Below are 19170 nucleotides of genomic sequence, written 5' to 3' on the forward strand. Positions count from 1 at the left end.
CCACACATTTCTTTGGGACGCCGGAACAGCCCAGATTTTCTTCCTTGCCCTCATTCCCTTTGCAGACACACACACACCAACACGCACACACATATGAACAGGCTCCCCTCCAGCCACCCACCCAGCACACACACACACAGCAAACATGTGAGCCACGAGTCACTGAAAAAATAAGTAAGATAACAAAGCAGCTGAACTTTCATGCAGCCGTTATACAATGAAAGACCAAACGCTTAACAACCTGCAGCCTTTTTCCTCATTCTGCGCTCACCAGTGGTACCAGCTTGGTTTGACGCTCCCCATGCGATGACAGTAGATTACAGCAACGACCAGTCAGTTGGTATGCACCATTGTTGAAAAACCACCTGTCTAAGTTCCAAGAATGTCATGCCTTTGCACTTACCTGTCTGTCAGGCTACACACACAAACACACCTACAGGTGGCATTCCACTAATTGTACTTTGATGCCAAGAAATGTGCTATAATTAGCATGCATGGCTGTAGAAAAAATGCTGAGGGAATAAAACAGCAGCTACCTCCTGTTACCGACTTCGTATAATAATTATCATTCTCCACGAGGCAGGGTAATTATCCCCAGGCTGGATTTGCTTTGGGTTTTTTCTTTTTCATTTAAGATGCTTTGTTAAGTATAAACTCTGGAACTGACTGTACTCATAAAATAAACTGTTGAAGAATATGTGCACATGTTATCAAAGATTTAAATGAATGTTTCTAGGCAGAACCTGAATAAACTTCAGTGACAGCAACAGCAAAGACATGGAGTTCATTAGCTGCCTCAGGGGAAACCTACTGTAGCTTGCCCATATAGTTTTTTTTTATATTTTATTTTTTTTTTATCATTAGCTCCTAAACTAGTTGAAGCTGAATTTTTGCTTCAAGACAAAAACTTTAATACTAACCAACAGTCTAATGACCATTCTTGACTTTTACAGTTTATATAAATTAATTCAAAATACAACCCATGCAAACACATCAGCCTTGCTGCTCTCTGCTGGACATTGTGATGTATGAATGAGAATAAGGGTTGACTGAATCAACGTTGGACTGCACAGTGGAACAGCTGATAGCATGGCTCCTTCGCAGCAAAACAACTTCACATCTGAGCCAGTAGCCTCTGTGCAGGGAGTTTGCATGTTATCGGGATGAAGGTGCGTGTCCTCCCAGTGTACTCCCAATTATTCCTACAGTCTTCCTGCTAATCTACTCCTAAGTATAAATTTGTGTGCTTAAAGTGTCTTCATCCTTCATATCAGTGTCAAGTAATAGCAACCTGTCCATGGTGGATCCTGTCCCTGGCCCGGTGACCGCCCTCTTCTCGACCCTGTATCATATTTCAATATATATTCCTTTTTCCAGTGCATGTCCCTCCAGAATCCAGCATGTTAAAACAAAGTCACTCTGAATACATCAGCAATGAACTCCCCATGTGATCATGCAATTGGCTATGCAAGGCTGCAGGACATGGATCATTTATTTTCTCTCCTTTTCTCTCTCTCTCTCTGTGTGTGTGTGTGTGTGTGTGTGTGTGTGTGTGTGTGTGTGTGTGTGTGTGTGTGTGTGTGTGGGTGTGTGTGTGTGTGTGTGTGTGTGTGTGTGTGTGTGTGGCCTTGTTTTTGATACAGTATAAGGACCCTTTTCCAAACAAATACTACATTGTGGGGACTGACTGGTCCTTATGGGGCCCAAAGCCCAGACCCCATGAGAAGAAAAGCTGTTTTTAGGCTATGGGCTAGGTTTAGTACTAAGGTATGAATTGATTTTAGGTTTGGGGTTAGGAATGCACTGGTAATTAAGTTAAGTTTGAAGTCAATGCAAAGTCCTTGTGAAGATTGAAAGACATAGTATGTGTGGTGAGAAAGACAGATATACAAGTATTTAATAGCAACAGATGAGAAATAGAAATGGGTGGAGATTGTAGTGTAGCATTACACTGGGAATTGTATTTGTGTGTGTGCAAGGTTGCATTTACATTCCTCTGTGGATGAACAAAGCTTAGGGATTGTGAGACCTGATGAAGAATGTTGCTGATCAGGCCCACTGATAGTGGACACATGTCCTCGGTGTGACTCACAAACAAAAAGAACATTACCTCCAAAAGAAAAACAACGGGCGAGTGACTGGGTTGAAACAATGGAGCAATAGATTAGGAGGAGTGCCACAGAAACATGATCGTAGCTCTGTCATGTGATCGGTAGCACCGTTTCTGCTGATTGTGCCTGTTTTATATCACTTGGCAAACTCGTGGACTAGCAGCAAGACAGCATCCCAAAATGTTTTGTTTTTTTTGTCAGCTATGGACAACTGGCGCCTTTGCAGACAGTGACAACGTTGTGTTGACATGATGGCCTCTTGCCCTTCTGCCTCCCGTGAACAGGAAGGCTACCTTCCTGTTTTGCTGCCGCATCAGTTTGGTGGACAAAAGCACAATGAGGGACTGACACAGTCCCTCATTAATAGCAACAATTACAAACTAACTATTTAAGGTACCGCCAAACAATGAGTATCACTCATGCACACATTCAGCTAAACCTCATTTGAGTTATTCATTTCCAATAACAAGCATTACAAGCCATGACCAATGCCAAACCAGCAAACAATCAAGGTTACCTTCAAAAACAAGTATGAGGAGCGTGGCTGTGCAACATTACACTTGAGAAACTAGCCAACAAACTTTGCATTAGAATTTTTAAAAAAGGGTTAAGAGGATAGAAATGGAACTTATGAAACTTCTAAATCCAGATCCTGAAAAAGTAAGACTGCAGCTGAGGGAGAATGCTGCGCCTCTCATATCCCGCCATTGTCCATCTTCCGAAAAGCCTCGGAACGAGGGCTTCCTCAGGACATGGAGAGAGAGCAACTTGGCTGTTTTATAAAAAAAACTACACTGGCTTAATTTAGATTAGGTAAAACGGAAAAAAATCTGGAATAAGTTTGTCATTTAGCACGCGTTCATCTTTTTACATGTGCCAGAAGGATATAAAGGTGAATTACAGCTGAGGGTATAATAATGCAGTCAACATCAAAGCTACTACAACTTACAAGGAAGACTACTCGTCAAGTTCTGTCAGAGGCCACAGGGGCTGACAGTGCAGAAATAGAGTCCAGGCGTAGAGGAAAGTACATTAAGAGATTCAGGGTAGGGAAGCACAGTGTAGGAGCTTGGGTAGAGAGGCTCTCTGACGAGCAGGGTCTTCACAAGTTTCTTGTTTTGGTAGGTCATTCTACACATGTAAAGAGTCTGCACTGCAGTTAGCATGATGTAGACACTGCTAGCTGATGATCCATTGATGACCGGAGTGAGCGAGTCCTGATATAAGCAACAGAGAGGGGAGTAAAGGGAAGATGTTAAGCACTTTGTTGACTAATGTCATTGAGTTGATTTGATGCAGACCACTGAGGATGTCCAATGGAGTTCAATGAGCAGAGGGGTGACGTTTGCTCTTTCAGGCATATAGAAAAACAAAGGTACTGCGTCATTCTTAACAATCTGCAAAGGTTTCATAGCACAGGCTGGGAGATCAGGTAAGATGGCATTGTGACAAGCAATTTGCCAAAATTGTTATGCCACACACTGTCAGTTGCAATTGTTTTTAAACTTTGACTTGGTCTCTCTTTAAAAAGGAAAACACTTGGTTATTAACCATTAAATTGTAACTGAGGTTCACGATTGACATCCTTCTGGAAGGTGAACTTCTGATTTTGCTTCCTCTAACTGGTTCTCTTCAAACATTGCCCTGTAATTCCAGTCATCCTTCAACGAACTCTGACTATTTGTCGCTGCTGAAGCAACTCATTACACGGCATGATGCTACCACCTCCGTACGTCAGTAGGAACGATGTGTTCAGGTTGATGTTTAGCGTTTGTTGCATGCAGGCCACAAATTTACATTTTTTGTTGCATAATATGACATTATTCCAATTGTTTCCTATGTCCCCTAAATGGTCTGAGATAAACTTTTCTTTGTGACTTTACAAGTGCAATTTTTATAAAGGGCAGATTTGTTAAATGTCTGATTAGTGGTTTATTTATTGACAGATTTCCACAAGGTAACTTTGAAGCTACATAATATCTTTCTTCTCCTCTATTAGTCACTACTTAGTGCTTGTCTGTCACATTTAATCCTGATTAAAACTGTGTATTATTACCAACATGTTTGTGGTAGTAAAGAGATAAGATCTGAACACTTTTAAATAAAATAAATACTTCTGAGAGGCACTGTTCTTTATATACATATAAAAAAGAAGAATTAGCTGTTAACTTCATGTTTAGTCATCTGCATTTCCCTTTGTCAATCTATCTCAGGGCTGTTTAATTTCTCAGAGTTGATGTTGCATTAAACAGGCTTCCAGTTTGAAGGCCGAGGTGCCAACAGCGGATGGGTGTTGCACTGTTAGATGAAGATCTTTACGCAACAATACCCATGAACCCATTTAAGTAAACAGAAGGCAAAGCTACAAGTGCAAAGCATTTCTGCTCTTAGTCATCAAATGCTATAGACTAAAAAAAGAATAGGAAACTTCAAGAGCACATTCTCTCCAGAGTTTTGCTTTAGCTTTCCAATGCCAGTAAAATGCTAATTATTATCTTTCTGGCATTAAATAAAGTATTTTACAAAAACTGAGTTGCACCTTTTCAGATTTAAAATGGAATAAATAAATAAATAAATAAATAAATAAATAAATAAATAAAACAGCTTTAAGTCAGACTTACTGTATATTGTTGTGATGTAACTTCAGAGAACGGTTTCAGCCATCTAACCTTTCTTCAGCAGGACTTCATCCGTAAACAATCCAATTAACCAATTTGCTTACGTCTGTCTTCCAGAAGAGGGCGGTGTCATACCAGTTTTAACAGGAAACTCTGTCGGACACAATGGAAACATGAAGGCGTTTATAGAAAAAAATATATATATATCACTTCCTCTATCCATTTGTTATTTTCCTCACAGATCATTGTCGTAATTTTGATCTTTGAAAAGTGATTTGTATTACACTGAATAACTGATGAGGCCTGACATTTCTGCTGACACTTATAGCAACTCTGCCATCATCAGTCCAAGTCAGACGATTGATAATCTAACACTTCCTATCGTGACTTTTAGGACAATATTTTCGTTTTCCTTTTTGAAAGCAAAGAGTGGCGTCGCTACGAGCGAGGATGAAAGTGAGAATAGAAAATCTATCGTGAGAACCGGAGTAAAAACTGCGAAGAGTGCGGTTCTTTTCACAATAAAATCACTGTTTACTTTATTTTCATTTTTTGTTACTGAATTGTGAACGAATACTAAAAGTTTCACCACTTTAGATAGATAGATAGATAGATAGATAGATAGATAGATAGATAGATAGATAGATAGATAGATAGATAGATAGATAGATAGATAGATAGATATTTCATCTGTCTGACGCTCTCTTTCACCCCCTCCTGTCCCTCTCTCTCTCTCTCCGTCTCTTTGTCAATCACACCCAATTGTAAGCGACTGCTCCCTTATTTTGAAAGGTCAGTGCGCACACAGTATCCGGACCCAGTATTGACGGCGCTTGAGAGGCGCACGCACTGGGACACGCCGGAGGAGCGCGGCGGAGCTGGAGGAAGAGGAGGGAGGGGGCTGTATCGGGCGAGAGTAAAAATGTGAAGGTGGAATCCAAGTGAGCAGCGTCGTTTTCTGGTCTGTAGAATCTGTCTGACTGGAGGGAAAATAATAACTATTTTAAAAGCACACACACACACACACACACACACAGGAGACCTTGGCACAGCAGGAGCGGGAGCTTTATTTTTATCCTACAGCTGCTTACGGGAATAATCCTCGCTAAGAATTCTTTGTTTATATTTGTGTGTCCCTCTTTCTGCCAGTGTCTACACCTTCACATGTAATTGACTGGAAGGAGCGGTGCCGAGAGTGAGGATCGCAACCCGCGATTGGAAGATATTGTTTTATTAACTGCACAATGTGAATATCTCCTCGTGCTTTATGGGATTATTTTTGGCCGAAGCAGCTTTGTTTTGGATAAGGACGCATTGGGCATCATGAGTTCCAGTGGTAAGTCCATTCTTGCGCGCCTTATCTCTCCGCTTGGAGTGCAAGGACAATGTAAACAACGATAAAACAAAAATATCCTATAGGAACCATGTATGTTATTTTGTTGTTAGTGGATGATATAGATAATCCGCATGTTTGTTTTATTTTTTGTATATCACAAAATTTAGCATTTCTATTATTTACAGATTATATAAAATAGTTTCTTTTACAAACATTTACACAGAAAAAAAAAAGTATTCTTATGCATCTTTAAAGCAAACTCAGAAAAGGTTAAACATGGGACTTTAAATACATTCAGGGGTCAGAGTTCACCCAGAAGCATTTCTTCGATTCTTCACTCACATAACAGAAACTTGGACACACTCAGTGTCTGCCACCTCTCTTTCACCTCCTTCTGGGAGACCACTTTCAGCTCTTGAAACCACACTGTCCCTGCCGGAGCAGCACACCTTGTAACTTGTGGGGGATTCGCTGACCCGACCTCCCTGAATATCTATGTGTACGGCAGCATGTGACAAATAACCCTTACAACCTCAGGGGCCACTGACATCCTTACCCTAGAATGGCCCCAGGGACAGCTCTGATGCTGCGCTGACCTTGGATTAGCTGACTCTGACCCTGATCCTCTGTCCGCTGAATCAGGGCTTTCCCTGTATAGCTTGTGGTGAGCGTGTGCACACGTTTTCTGCATGCTTCCATTTTTGGTCTGCACAGAATTCACTGTGAGTTGATGCACAGGTGAGGTGGGCGAGTGTTTCATTGTGCGGGCTGGGAGAGGTGAATGTGCCCCAGGTGCTCAGAGGAGCACATGGGGCAGGATGGTGGCAGGAGCTTCCTGTCCAGTCCCTGGTCTCGCTGCAGCATTCATAATCTAGCTTGTCATTCTGTGGCACTACATTATTTATCTGGCGCTCTAAACTCAGCTGAGCCTTGCCTGATTTGCAGGGAATGTTGCCTTGATTCCCAGAAAGGGTGTTGCTTCTTCCCACTCTCTTGAGAAAATGAGAATAAATCTTTTGTTAAGATCTCTGAGTGTTTTTTGTTTCTCTTCCTCACATGACACATGGAGGGGGAGCAGCACCTCCAGGCAACATGTGGGGAGCTGTCCGCTGTCACACGAGTCCTTGTGTTTTGCACACAAGATTGCCCAGCATGCATTGTCACAGCTGGCAGAGAGTTGGTGGAACATGTGTCTGTTCCCCGGCTTAAAGCTTCTGACCTGTAGAAAAACATTTTTTTTTCACTGTTCCCCTTTTGGTGTCAGTCAAACATATGTTGCTCTCTGCCTCCAGTGCTTTTAAGGTTTGGACATGACAGGGCCTGTTGGGGTGCACTGTTTTCTGTTCCACTGGGTGCAATCAGCCAATGGCCATCGACGCACTCGGAGCAGTTGCACATCACCACAACCTAGTTTGCTGAATTTGGGTGTATTTACGTCATTCTGCAGGATCTACACATGGTTAGGTGTGGAAAAAAGTATTAATCCGTGCAACAGGTTAAGATCTTTCTTTTTGGCACACTCAGTTTCTACACTAGGGAGTGATAAAGCACAAGTAGATCAATATACAGATCATTGAGTTCAGGGAGCCAGGGGCTTTTTGCGGCGCCATTTATCACAGGCAGCACTGACACTTCTCTCCCTCCCTCAGTTTGATGTCCAGAGCAAAATTTTTCAATGTAAGACAAAACATATCTAGAAGCAATTGAGATTTTTAGTGTATTATGTTGAGACTTCTACACATCCCCATGCTCTGTATCACCGCAAAGTTGCACATCATGCCACTTTGCCATCACAAATGATTGCCTTAATATAAAAAAAAAAAAGATGCATAAAAAAACATCATCCCTTGATCTGTTGTAACCATGGAGGGCATGTCAAATACACCAAATGCACCAGCTTACAGGATGATGTCTTACAAAACTCAGCCTTTATGGGTTTGTAAAAGGTAAACGTTTTGGTGAACTTCACTTTGATGTCTAGATAGTCTTGCCATTCCTTATGTTTTGTTCTTAATATACATCTACTCAAAATCCTGTGTATGTTGGAAAAAATAAGTTATCTATCAAAACAATAAATTAATTTTCAGCCCTTAGAAGAAGAAACTGATATTCACCTGGATTGATGCATCTCTACTTTGACACCTGTGGCAGTAAAATAAATCAAAAAAATCACGTGGATCTTGAAAACAGAATGGAAAAAGCGAAACCTCAAATGACAAAAGGAAATTTGTATTAGATTATATAAAATGTTATGTTTTAATATAACTGTATTACTATAGTCATGGCATAATAATTGTAACTGTAATAATACATGCAAGTTATTTCAAGATGACTGGAACATTTTGGTTTTATAATTTCTGCACCAAGCACATCTGGAGCAGTTAGACAGAGAACTCAGAAGTTATAAAAACCTACATGTGTTGTGTTGATGTCCAGGTTCTCTGTAATTACGGTAGGTATATTTGAAATAAGTGCAGTACAAAAAGATAAAATAAGACTTTAGAAGGTGTTGCATGCTGGCAGTGCTTTTAATATGTGAAATAGTCACAAGGAAGAGTAGACCAGGCTGATGTGCTAGCATGATTAACAAATCATATTTCTCATTTGTTTTCTATGCTAGAGTAACATTTAAGCAAGGCGGTAATGGACCAATCACTTTTCTTATAGCCAGTATGAGAGTTAAATTTAGTTGCATTTCTTGTGGTGTGCACATCAGGCCACAGGGAAGTAACAGCATAGGTTAGGGCGGGTGTGGAGAAGCATCCAGTAGCTGCCAGAGCATGACAATAGAACAGAAGCTGCACAACCAGAACAGCCAAAGGAAACATTTTATCATGTTCTTTTCTGGTTTGGTGAGGTGAGCTGCTTCAGTTGCAGCTTGCATTAGTCGTGGCAGAAATGCTTTACAGGCATTTGCTTTTTGCCGTAGAGGGATTTGTTGCATAATAACTAAATCTTCCCAACTAACCATTTGAAGGATCAATCATGTTTGATTTTGAGGAAATTCATTCATTAGTAAATACCATGTCTATTTACTCACCACCAGTTGTAAAAACATTAGATATTGTAATGCTGGGTGTGCTTTGTGTGGTGCTCAGTATGACTTAAGCATCTAATCATCCACAAACTAGACCTTGCCGCCATCCAATATTAATAGTCTTCAAAAATAATTTTTTAAAGGGCGCAACAGTGTTGTACATCTGGAAAATTCTCATGTGCAGCACTCTGTGACTCAAGTAGAACTTATCTGAATGTTTCCACAGTGCAAAATTTCACATTTCTCTCATGCCAAATGACAAATGAGTCTTCTTAAAGTTGCAGGAGAGGGGTGAGATGGTAGTGTGACTTATAACACTAATGGGCCTTCACAATGTGATGCTGAGTCGAGAACGACAAATAACTTCAGGGTTATGTTTTAGGCATTATAATTTCAAAAACACTTTTGTGTTTGGATTCATGGATTCATATCAATAAAACCAATGAGTCAGCGCTACAAAACAACTCTGCATGCACAGACTAAGGGCTATTTAGAGAGGCAAATGAAACCAACACATATGTTTCTGAACTAAGTACCCAGAGAGAACTCACACATGCACAAGGAGAATGTTCCAAGCTGAGGCAGATGCTACTGTACATACATTACTGTAAGTGTAGCACATACGATGTGGGCCAAGCACATCTGAGTAGCATATTTGTCGTTCAAGGACGTACATAAGTAGCACACTGACAGACGGGGTGTACAAATGTAAACCTACATAAGACCTGCGATATTAAATGATGGATTGTTTCTGAGCGGTGGGGAATCATCTGGAAACTGGGGGTAGATGGAAGCGAGAGCTATACCGTCTATGATTGCTGAGCTGCTTCCTCATCTGGTGCACAGTCCAAACCAGAGCCAAATACCATTCATCACTGCACGATTCCAGGTGCCTTAGTTCAATAACACAGAGAACAAAGGCGGGAGCTTCGACTGCACAGATGAAAACCGCAGATGCTGGGAGGCAACCGCTGAATATTCATTTACAGTTGCACGCAACCGATACAAAATCAGGCAGATGGGTTTTGTGGATTGTTAACAGCTACTGTCAAAGGGGTTTTACTTTTGTGCACGGGTAAAAGTCACCAAGAAAAGGAAAATATCAGACATAAACAAAAGGGTTCAGCATAATCAATTTGTTCTTAAAGTAATAGAACAGATTTGATGGTGCACTAAATTCAGTTCAATGTTCAACCACAGCTGTGTCCTGCTTCCTCTGACCTTGACTTCTGGACCAAGAAATCATTAAGACTGTGGGTAGCAGTCCGACCTTTATTCCTTTGCTCTGTGGAGTACTGGCATGTTTGTGTTACCACTGGACACCAGCGTCGCTTTGATGGCTGCTTCAACACAAGGTCCTGATGGAGATGAAGACAGATGAGGAGAGGGAAGGGCTGGAGAGGGAGACAGAGGGGCCCTGATCAATGACTACATTAAATTACTGACAGGGAAGATGGATGGGCGTACTGCTCGGATGTTTTATGAAGAGCGGCAGCGATTTCAGAGGAAATTATTGCGCCATTGACAGAAAAATAAGTATTCTGTTTGTCAGACATTGATTGTGGTTATTTTTAACTAGTATTTTATGGATTTTGTTTAGTGAATTTATGTGACAAAACGAGAACTTTAAGGTCTTTTATATACAAATCTAAAACACATAAAAGCTGTGATGTCTTTCAGTGCTTTTAATTCTCTCATTTAAAACACTGAAGCCTTTTAGCTGTTCTGCTTTTGATAAAGTAAAAAACAAAAGTGCAGGTATTACACTGAGAATTAGTTGGGCTATTTGCTTAAGAGACCAGCCTGCCGTCATGTTACTCACAGCTGGCTGGCTTTTATTTCAATACAGTGTTAAATTAAGAGCAATAGTAGGACAGCCTTCCAATTCCTCACAATAACAATATGTTTTCAAGTGGAAATGCATAAATTGATTCTTTTTGTAATGGAAATAGAATCAAATAAACCTACTTTTAGCCAGCTGACGAGCAGTGCAGTGGGTATAGGGACCATAGTTTGAGAGAGTTGATATATAAAGGGAACAAAGATGCCAATTACTCATTTATTTCCTTATTTTATTTTGGCTGAAATAACTCTCCATAATAGGGTGTTTTATGCTAACCACACTACAATCCCATTTTTAATCAAACTTGTAGAGGAATTTAATATTTTTACAGAACAGTTTTAAAGTTATTTCTTTGGCCTTGAGTTGAACAACTGACTGCATATTGCAGCACTGCACTTCACAATGGAGTTTTGTGACTCCATACCATAACAACTGATTGGTACTATTAAAACATCTTGCATGTCTGTTAGCTAGTATAACTGAGAAGATATAATTTATGTTTATTATGCATTGTGATGAAGTGCTTAGTGTTGGAATGAGGAGGAGCTTCTTAAAAAGAGGCAGAGGCCAATTTCAAAGCATCAAATTGCGAAGTCAAATTTCTTATTTGATATATACAGCATTTTTATACTAACTGAAGGTGACATAGTTACTTGAGTGTGCTACAAAATTGCACTGTGTGCGTAGAAAATACATAATACTTCTTTAAAAGTACAACAATGTATTTTTCCACTCTGTTGTAACTCACGTCTAACTCATCCCCACCATTCACTCGGCATCCATTGTGACTGAACAACAATTACAGGTCAGAGGAAGAAATCACAGCAACCTCTCAGTCCCCAGGGACGCAGCCGGCCTCTCCGTACACAGCGCTGTCGTCCTGTGGATCCTGGAGGCTGTAATCTCCTGGGACACCCTGTGCTGATGTGGAGTCAGTGGATTACACCTGTAGTTGAGCTGGTTATCATTAGAAGCATGACTCAACTGGTCGACATAGGATGGAGGGATTTTTAAATTTTTTTTATAGAACTCTTTAATTGGTTTTGACATGAGAGAGATCTGTCTCAGTGAATGAAAATGGACACACCGTCATGGTTAGTTATGCAACATCTCAGCTCCTGAGCTGATTGTGTACTTAGAGTCTTTGTTCTTAGCTTCTCTTGAACACATGGTAAGTCAGAAAACATCTTAATGAACTTCTTTATATTATAACCTATACTTGACTTTATAATCACACCATAGCTTCCTGGTTGGAAGTAGGCATGGCTGATAAAAAATACTGCAAAAAAGGTTCTGGTTTAACTTTCCTCTGTTTTGAAGTCCTTTTAAGTGGACACTGAGCTGCCACTTTCCCATTTCTTTCTATGCACTGCTAAATTTTATTATATAGCATTTTTTGGGGCTTTGTCATCCATCCCGAGCATCTGAAGTCTTTCTGGACTTAAAGCAAAGTGGCAACGCGCCTACACTTCATTAGACCAAACCATAATGCAACAGGTCAAACCAAGCAACAAAAACCTAAACAGAGAAACAGGAATAAGATTGTTAATCTAATTTACAAACTCATCTACATAACTAAATGGTTTTCAAAATAAAACGTGTACTACAGGGCAAAACAAAAGCTTACTTTAGAGATAAACAAACAATGCAATGAAAAAAAGAAAACCCTCCCATTTAGTAGAACTCAGTGATGCAATCAGTGACATCATCATTTAAGCAGGAAGTGCGGGACTTGGCCCCTCCCATACACCTGCTCAAGCTGTTGCATCTAAAAGGAAGAAGCAATGGTGAGTAAAAAAAGAAAAAAACAAATTTACCAAAAATATGCCTTGAAAGAGAAGAAACATATTCATCCAATGGCCCAGAAGTGTTAGCTTTGACTAAAACATATATATAAATGTAAATTGCAACGTAATGATACCACCAACAAACTCGGGATAATGAGTGAAGCAAAGTTGCAAAAGCAACGTTTGAATTAAAGCATTATGACCATTATGAAAGATTAAATGACTCAGAAATAAAAATAAGGGACAAGTGGCGAACACAATCTGAACCACTTCGTCACAGACCTCTATTACCTTTACTGGAGTAAAACGGTCTTAAAAGTGCAAGTTATAGGTGACATATCTATACAGTGGCTGACTGCTTACAAAATGTAATGTTTGCTCCTTGTTTCATAATTGGCTATTGGGTTACCACGAAAAGCACTTTGAACTCCCCTGTTAATGAAAAATAAACTTGAAAGGGAACTACCTGAGTTAATATCTCAACCAATCAGGATAAGTTATTGCTCTGAGTAAATTTAGCATTTGTGTAGTGTGTAACTTTAGCCGACACCTACGTATTTAAGTAAAAAATAAAAAAACATCAAGAACAGTCGCTTTATTAGCTGCACCTTGTTAATATGTTCAAAAATAATTAAGTAGGCTTTGAAATTTAAACAATGCTCATTCGTTTTAAGGGGCTGAAAATGTGCCCAGAAGTCCTTCACACGACTAGTCAGAATCATTAGAACAAAGCCAGATGGAGGCATGTTTTAACATGATTCAGGCCAAATTGTAACCTTACCATCTGAATGTCACAGTTGAAATCAAGAATCATCGAACCAGGCAACGTTATACGCTGGTATAGGAAGCATAGGATGTTACTGTGTGCTAGGGGTTTGTTTTGGCCACATTTCAGAAGGTCATCAGGGTAAATAATTGCCATCGTGTTTTTTCATGGGATGATATCAGGCCGGCTTGTTCTTCCATTAGCCCACATTATCTCACATTCACACCTGATGAAATCACTGTTGTGCTTTTGGTTTCACAAAACAAAAGAAAACACTTCCTTGAAACTTTCACTCGAACTGGCGGCTTGGCACTGATCAGGCCAGTTTGTTTTTCCCAGAGGTCCCGGCAGCATTGTCAGAGAAACAATGAACTTACAGAGAGTCAGCTGTGGGAGATGTGGTATGGGTTGCAATTGTTGTTACTTATTTCTCGCAGTCACGCTCTTCTCCTGTTTGGGAAAATAAACAACCATGGCTATTATATCGATTTATGCCTTTATGCATAGTCTGTGAAAATATATATTGCTTTTTTTTTTCAAAAGCATAATGTGCATCTGTTTTTTTCAGACTTACTGGTTCTATAAAACAACATAAATGCTTGTAAAAAAAAAACAAACAAACAAACAAACAAAAAAAATCTGTTTTATGTGTATTTTAATGTTTCAAGGCAAAGTCAGTTCTCTTTCTAATCGTCACCTGCTTGGTCTTGCTAAAAGCCTACACACCAAAAAACCCATGGTGCTTACGTTCTTCCACACAGAAAAAAATCCAACAACTTTTGTGCCAAGTACGGAGTTGAGATTATTAAATGCAATATAAAGACACCAAATATGATAGCCTGCCTTTTTATGTGAGAAATTTGAAGCTTCACCTTAAGTCTTCTCAGCAGTTCAGCTTACCAGGATATATCCAACAGGAAGTCGAGAGACACCGTTAGGTTTGCAACAACGCAAATCACCTGAAGGCCACTATCAAAGCAACACGAGCTTCCATTCAACCTCAGCATTGCTGCACCGACACAGTAAATCATGCAAAACGAGACCTAAAAAAGTATTGGGTGCTTACAAATCAACATACATATTGCATTCTGACATTTATATTTAAAATATACTTTCACTTGACCTTTTATAATATAAAAAAAAAATTTGAGACATTGAATTATGTGTTTTTATTATCTGTAAACCATCAAAAGTACAGGAAATTTAAATCATTTACATAGCTCCAAAGTTACTTTGAGAAGATTTTTTTTATTGCTTTCTGGTGCCAGAGAAAAAAGTCAAACTTTCCAAGAGGTTTTTTTTTTAAAGTTTTTTTTATATATACTTACAAAGACTCAACTGTGGGAGATGTGGTATGTTTTGCAATTGTTGTTGCTATAAACTGTGTTGAACAACATTGAGAAACAACCTTTATCAAAACCACAGAATTTGGCAGTCTGGGTAGAAAACAAATTTAAGCACAGATACTTCTATACGACTCAACCAATGCAAGTAGTGCATCAGTTTTGACCTTCTAAGTGGTGCAAGCCCTTTAGGATTAAGTCTCGACAAGCAATCAGCTACTCTGTTGTGTCAGCCCACATCCTCGTCCCTCTCTAGCGGAAAAAGAAAAGTCCTTCGCCTAGATGACCATCCCAGCCTGTTACTCTGGCATCCCTCCTTTTCATTAATCTCAGTATAGAAGAACGATAAAGAAGAGGCAGGCGTTTTGACACATTGTCAATATTGTAATCTTTTCGGATGCCGTGAAATATGTTAATAGCTCAGATCTCCGGGCCGACCTAATCTAATAACCAAGAAATGCCAAACATCATTATGAACATTTGTTGAGACTAATATAAAAGGGGTTTGATATTTGTATTATGAGGGAATTTTGCTTTGTGGAAATCTTTTTTTTTGTGTGGCTCAATATGAAGTAGCTATCGGGCTCGAAGGAGTCACACATGTAAGCTGAAGCAGAATGAGGTGAGGAGATCGATGCGGTCAGTCAAGTGGTGGTGAAGCATGAGTGTGTGAAAAATAGAGGTAGGGAGAGAGTGAGAGCCTGGAAGTAGCCCAGCGTATAGTTGTCAGACCTCACAGTTTTCAAACAAGTGTTGACAGGGCTGCAGACGGAGCTTATTGTGGAAGCTCCACGCAGCGCCACAGCCGGGACACAGACATGAAGGTACTGATCCTAACATTTTCAAACTATTTGAACCTTTTTGTAGTTTGACCTATTAAAACCACTGAGTTTTATTTGTTTTACTGGTACTCCATATGTCAGGCCAACATTAAAAAAATTGCACCTGATTGAGATATGGAGGTGGAAGGTCTGAGTTTGAAATGTTTTGAGAAAAACAAATCCCGGGAAGTTGGAATACAATGTAGAACCAGACTCACTTGCCATTCCAAACACACTAATGTGCTTTCATGTAAACTCTTGTAGTTCTGATTTATGGTTCGTTCACACCAAACACATGTTGAGCGTCAGGTGCTTCCGGTTTACATTCAAAGTCTATTTGGAGGCACGTCGAGGACCACCGCGTTTTGAGCGTCTAGCGTGCGCGATTTGAAACGTTTGAAGCATTTTATGCGCCGACGCACCGTCTAGACTTTGAATGTAAAACAGACGCGCCTGACGCTCAAAACTCATTTGATGTGAACGCAGCAATAGTGCACGCCTTGGAGCGTCACACGCGTTTTTGACATGCGTAACGTTTGAACACACCATTAGGGTTGTTTTCCTGCTGGAAGATGAACTTCAGCCCCAGTCAAAAGTTTTTGCTGCCTCTAACAAGTTATGTTTTCCAGTTAATTTTCCCCAAAACTCTGAGCAATTTCCATGTCCCAGTAGAAGAAAATTATCCCCACACCATGAATCTGTCACCACCATGTTTTAACTTTAGGACGTTGTGTGCAGAGTTAGTTTACCTTTATTCGTGAAGTTCTCACAAACTATAAGGTTTTCACAGAGTAGCTGTTTATATATTAATTGCTTACTGTTGGATTCTATTCATTACATGATTTCTAAATGATAATTTGCTGCACTATCTTTCACTCGACAGCTGGCCTGGGTTTCATGCAGTTGACCGATCACGCTTTTCCAAAGCTTGTAAAACAAACAACTTTCAATGCAGTGTATCAAACAGTCTACGTTTGATCTTTCAGATGGTACATTTAGGATGTTTTTATGTTCCGCAGCTCATCAGCAAGTCTCAACACGCAGCGAGCGGAGCTCTGAGCCAATCCGGTGTCAGCGGTGTCGAGAAGTATGCAAAGGGGAAGTGGTTCGCGTCCAAGACACTCACTTTCATGTCAAGTGCTTCACCTGCACCGGTAAGAAATTGGATTCCTTAAAAACGCCACACAGTGATTGTGAAAGCAGAAAAAACATCTGTAGTGTTTATGGTAACAAAATATGTCATAGCATGCCCTTGCTTAGATGGTAATGGCCATAAGTATTTCCTTACCTTTTGTTAGAATGCCATTTTCTTTTTATGGTCAGAGATGACATGTTTTTCTTAGCCACATCAAATGCACACATGATAAGCCCTCCCTCTCTTGGTGCACATGCTGAGTGCTGCTATTAGCCCTCAGTAGGGACTGAAATGTATCAGAGGGATCTAGCAGCTCACATGGGATCCTGGTAAGGTAGCTTGTTGTTGTCCTGGCAACCGAGAGAGGATTTACCTTTGCTTGTACACGCTTGCTTAATGCCACTGATGTAATTGGCTTTTCAGTGCTGCTGTATAAGAAGGTGCAGGTGATCTAGAGTGTATACAGTAGTGACATAACCAAAGATCCTGTTACAGTAAGACAACTCCTGTCCACTGTAATATGAAGCTTATTTAGTCGCCACTTCGCATCTATATTTAGAGTTTAGGAAAATCACTTAGATGTAACTTTACTGTCTTCGGAAATATTTACTGGATAAGAATCCGTATGAGATGAAAATACCACAGTTTCATAGTTTTAAAAAGTTAACAAAAAAATTATCTACAAAACGGTGCATTTGTTTTTATTTAACATAATAAGAAAAAAAACTAAACTGATAATATTGCAGGCAAAACAGTTTCATATTGCTGATTATTAATACAAATTTAGTAGAATTTATTCAAAAAAATAGACTGAGAAATTAGTTTGTGACTCTTATATTAACTGTATGTAAACTGTAAACCTTTTACCCCCATCTGTAAACACACAACCTGCTAGTTTGCACTGACAGCAGCCTTCTTCTTAGGCCTGTCACGATAAACAATAAATCAATTAATTGCACGATTAAAACTATCAACCTCATTTTAATTATCGGTTTTATCGTCTCTTCTGGCCTTTTTCTCTTTCTGTTGATGACACTGAATGAAAAAAGGCTCAACTCCGGTGCTCTCCACTGACCCATTGCATATCACTAAACAAATCATACCTCCATCTCCAGGTTTCACTTTAATTAAATAGTTCTACCGCGGCAGCGCGGCCATGAACAGCATGTAAGAATATTCTGATTAGGCGGTAAAATAAATTTGTGTTGCAAGCTTTTGTCGCAATAGTTTTATAACATGTTTCCCAAATTACCTCATTTTGTTCAACATCCTCCATATAAAATTCAAACCAGTGCCAAATTATTGATGCGGCGTTTCTTTTCAGAACTAGACTAGTTCATCTGATTCCTCTTCAGTTACCGTCTCATTCACGGCTCGCCTCAAACTCTCTCTGTCACCATGTTGTTTGTTTCCTCTGTGCACCGTGATTGGTAGAAAATGTTCAGGTTGGGACGGGGAAGGGACTAGTGATGCATTCACAGGGTGTCGGATAAACCATACTCGCAGTGAATTTGACGGCGAAAGTTTATTATTTGAACGACAATTTATACTCGATGGTTGCGATGTAGCAATTTTAACTATCGTGAATTGAAAATATCGCGATACATCGAGTATACTCCATACATCGCCCAGCCCTAACTCAGTGACAATTCTCTCACACAGTGGTGTGATACTTCCTCTACTCTCCATATAAGCAATTTATTAATCACCCATGACTGACAAGTTGGAAAGAAATGTATATTTTGAATACTGTTTTCAAATCTGCATGCATTATGCTGTCAGTGAGAATTTGAATTTGCTCAAATTATCAGCAGTGTTAAAGGCTTATGTGAACAGCTAAAGCATTGTAACTATAAATGCATTTGCAATTAATCAGCTATGTAGCTGAAGAGAAATGTCTTTTATAGATTTTGTAAGTAACAGCACACATGAATCAAAGTATGTATTGTATTTCAAAAAGGCTATAATGTGAAACAAATTGGCAGCATATGACTAGGTAGTCCTTCCTATGGTGGAAATAAGCTAACTAAGCAGTTTCACTGACATTTGTGGGTAGAAAAAATAAATTATCAATGCCTGGAGTTTCCCATTTCGTCTTTATCTCTTAGCAGCTCTTAGTTTTTGTAAATAAATATTGATGGGGACATTTCACAGTGGAGCGTTTCCCCATCAGCCTTTTAAAGCATGAGAGTAAGAATGTTTATTTCGTCAGAGATACAGTAACAGCATTGTCTAGCCCTCACATGTTCTGAGGTTCATGAATTCACAAAGGGCTATTCACTCAAAGCTTGTTGTCTGTTTCACAACACTTACACGCACACGCACACACACACACACACACACACACACACACACACACACAAAGTTAAGCTC

General features: G+C 39.7%; 1 protein-coding gene across 11 annotated transcripts in view; it reads left to right on the top strand.

Annotated features, from left to right (window-relative positions):
• Positions 1-5557: 5557 nt before the first annotated feature.
• Positions 5558-19170, top strand: part of ablim3 (actin binding LIM protein family, member 3) — a 49842-nt gene continuing 36229 nt past the window's right edge. For 4 of the 11 annotated variants that reach the window (XR_003594422.1, XM_028009175.1, XM_028009177.1 and 1 more), the window contains exons 1-2: positions 5603-6065; positions 16682-16816. Coding sequence is in view for 10 of the 11 variants with exons in the window: in XM_028009175.1 (XP_027864976.1) it covers positions 6053-6065; positions 16682-16816 (148 nt within the window). In the remaining variant the exon portion in view is untranslated. Of the gene's footprint in view, positions 6066-16681; positions 16817-19170 lie in introns of all 11 variants that reach the window. The other 7 variants (XM_028009179.1, XM_028009182.1, XM_028009181.1 and 4 more) reach the window with 4 other exon arrangements.

Source organism: Xiphophorus couchianus, chromosome 23, assembly GCF_001444195.1.
Source record: "Xiphophorus couchianus chromosome 23, X_couchianus-1.0, whole genome shotgun sequence".
NCBI lineage: Eukaryota > Metazoa > Chordata > Actinopteri > Cyprinodontiformes > Poeciliidae > Xiphophorus > Xiphophorus couchianus.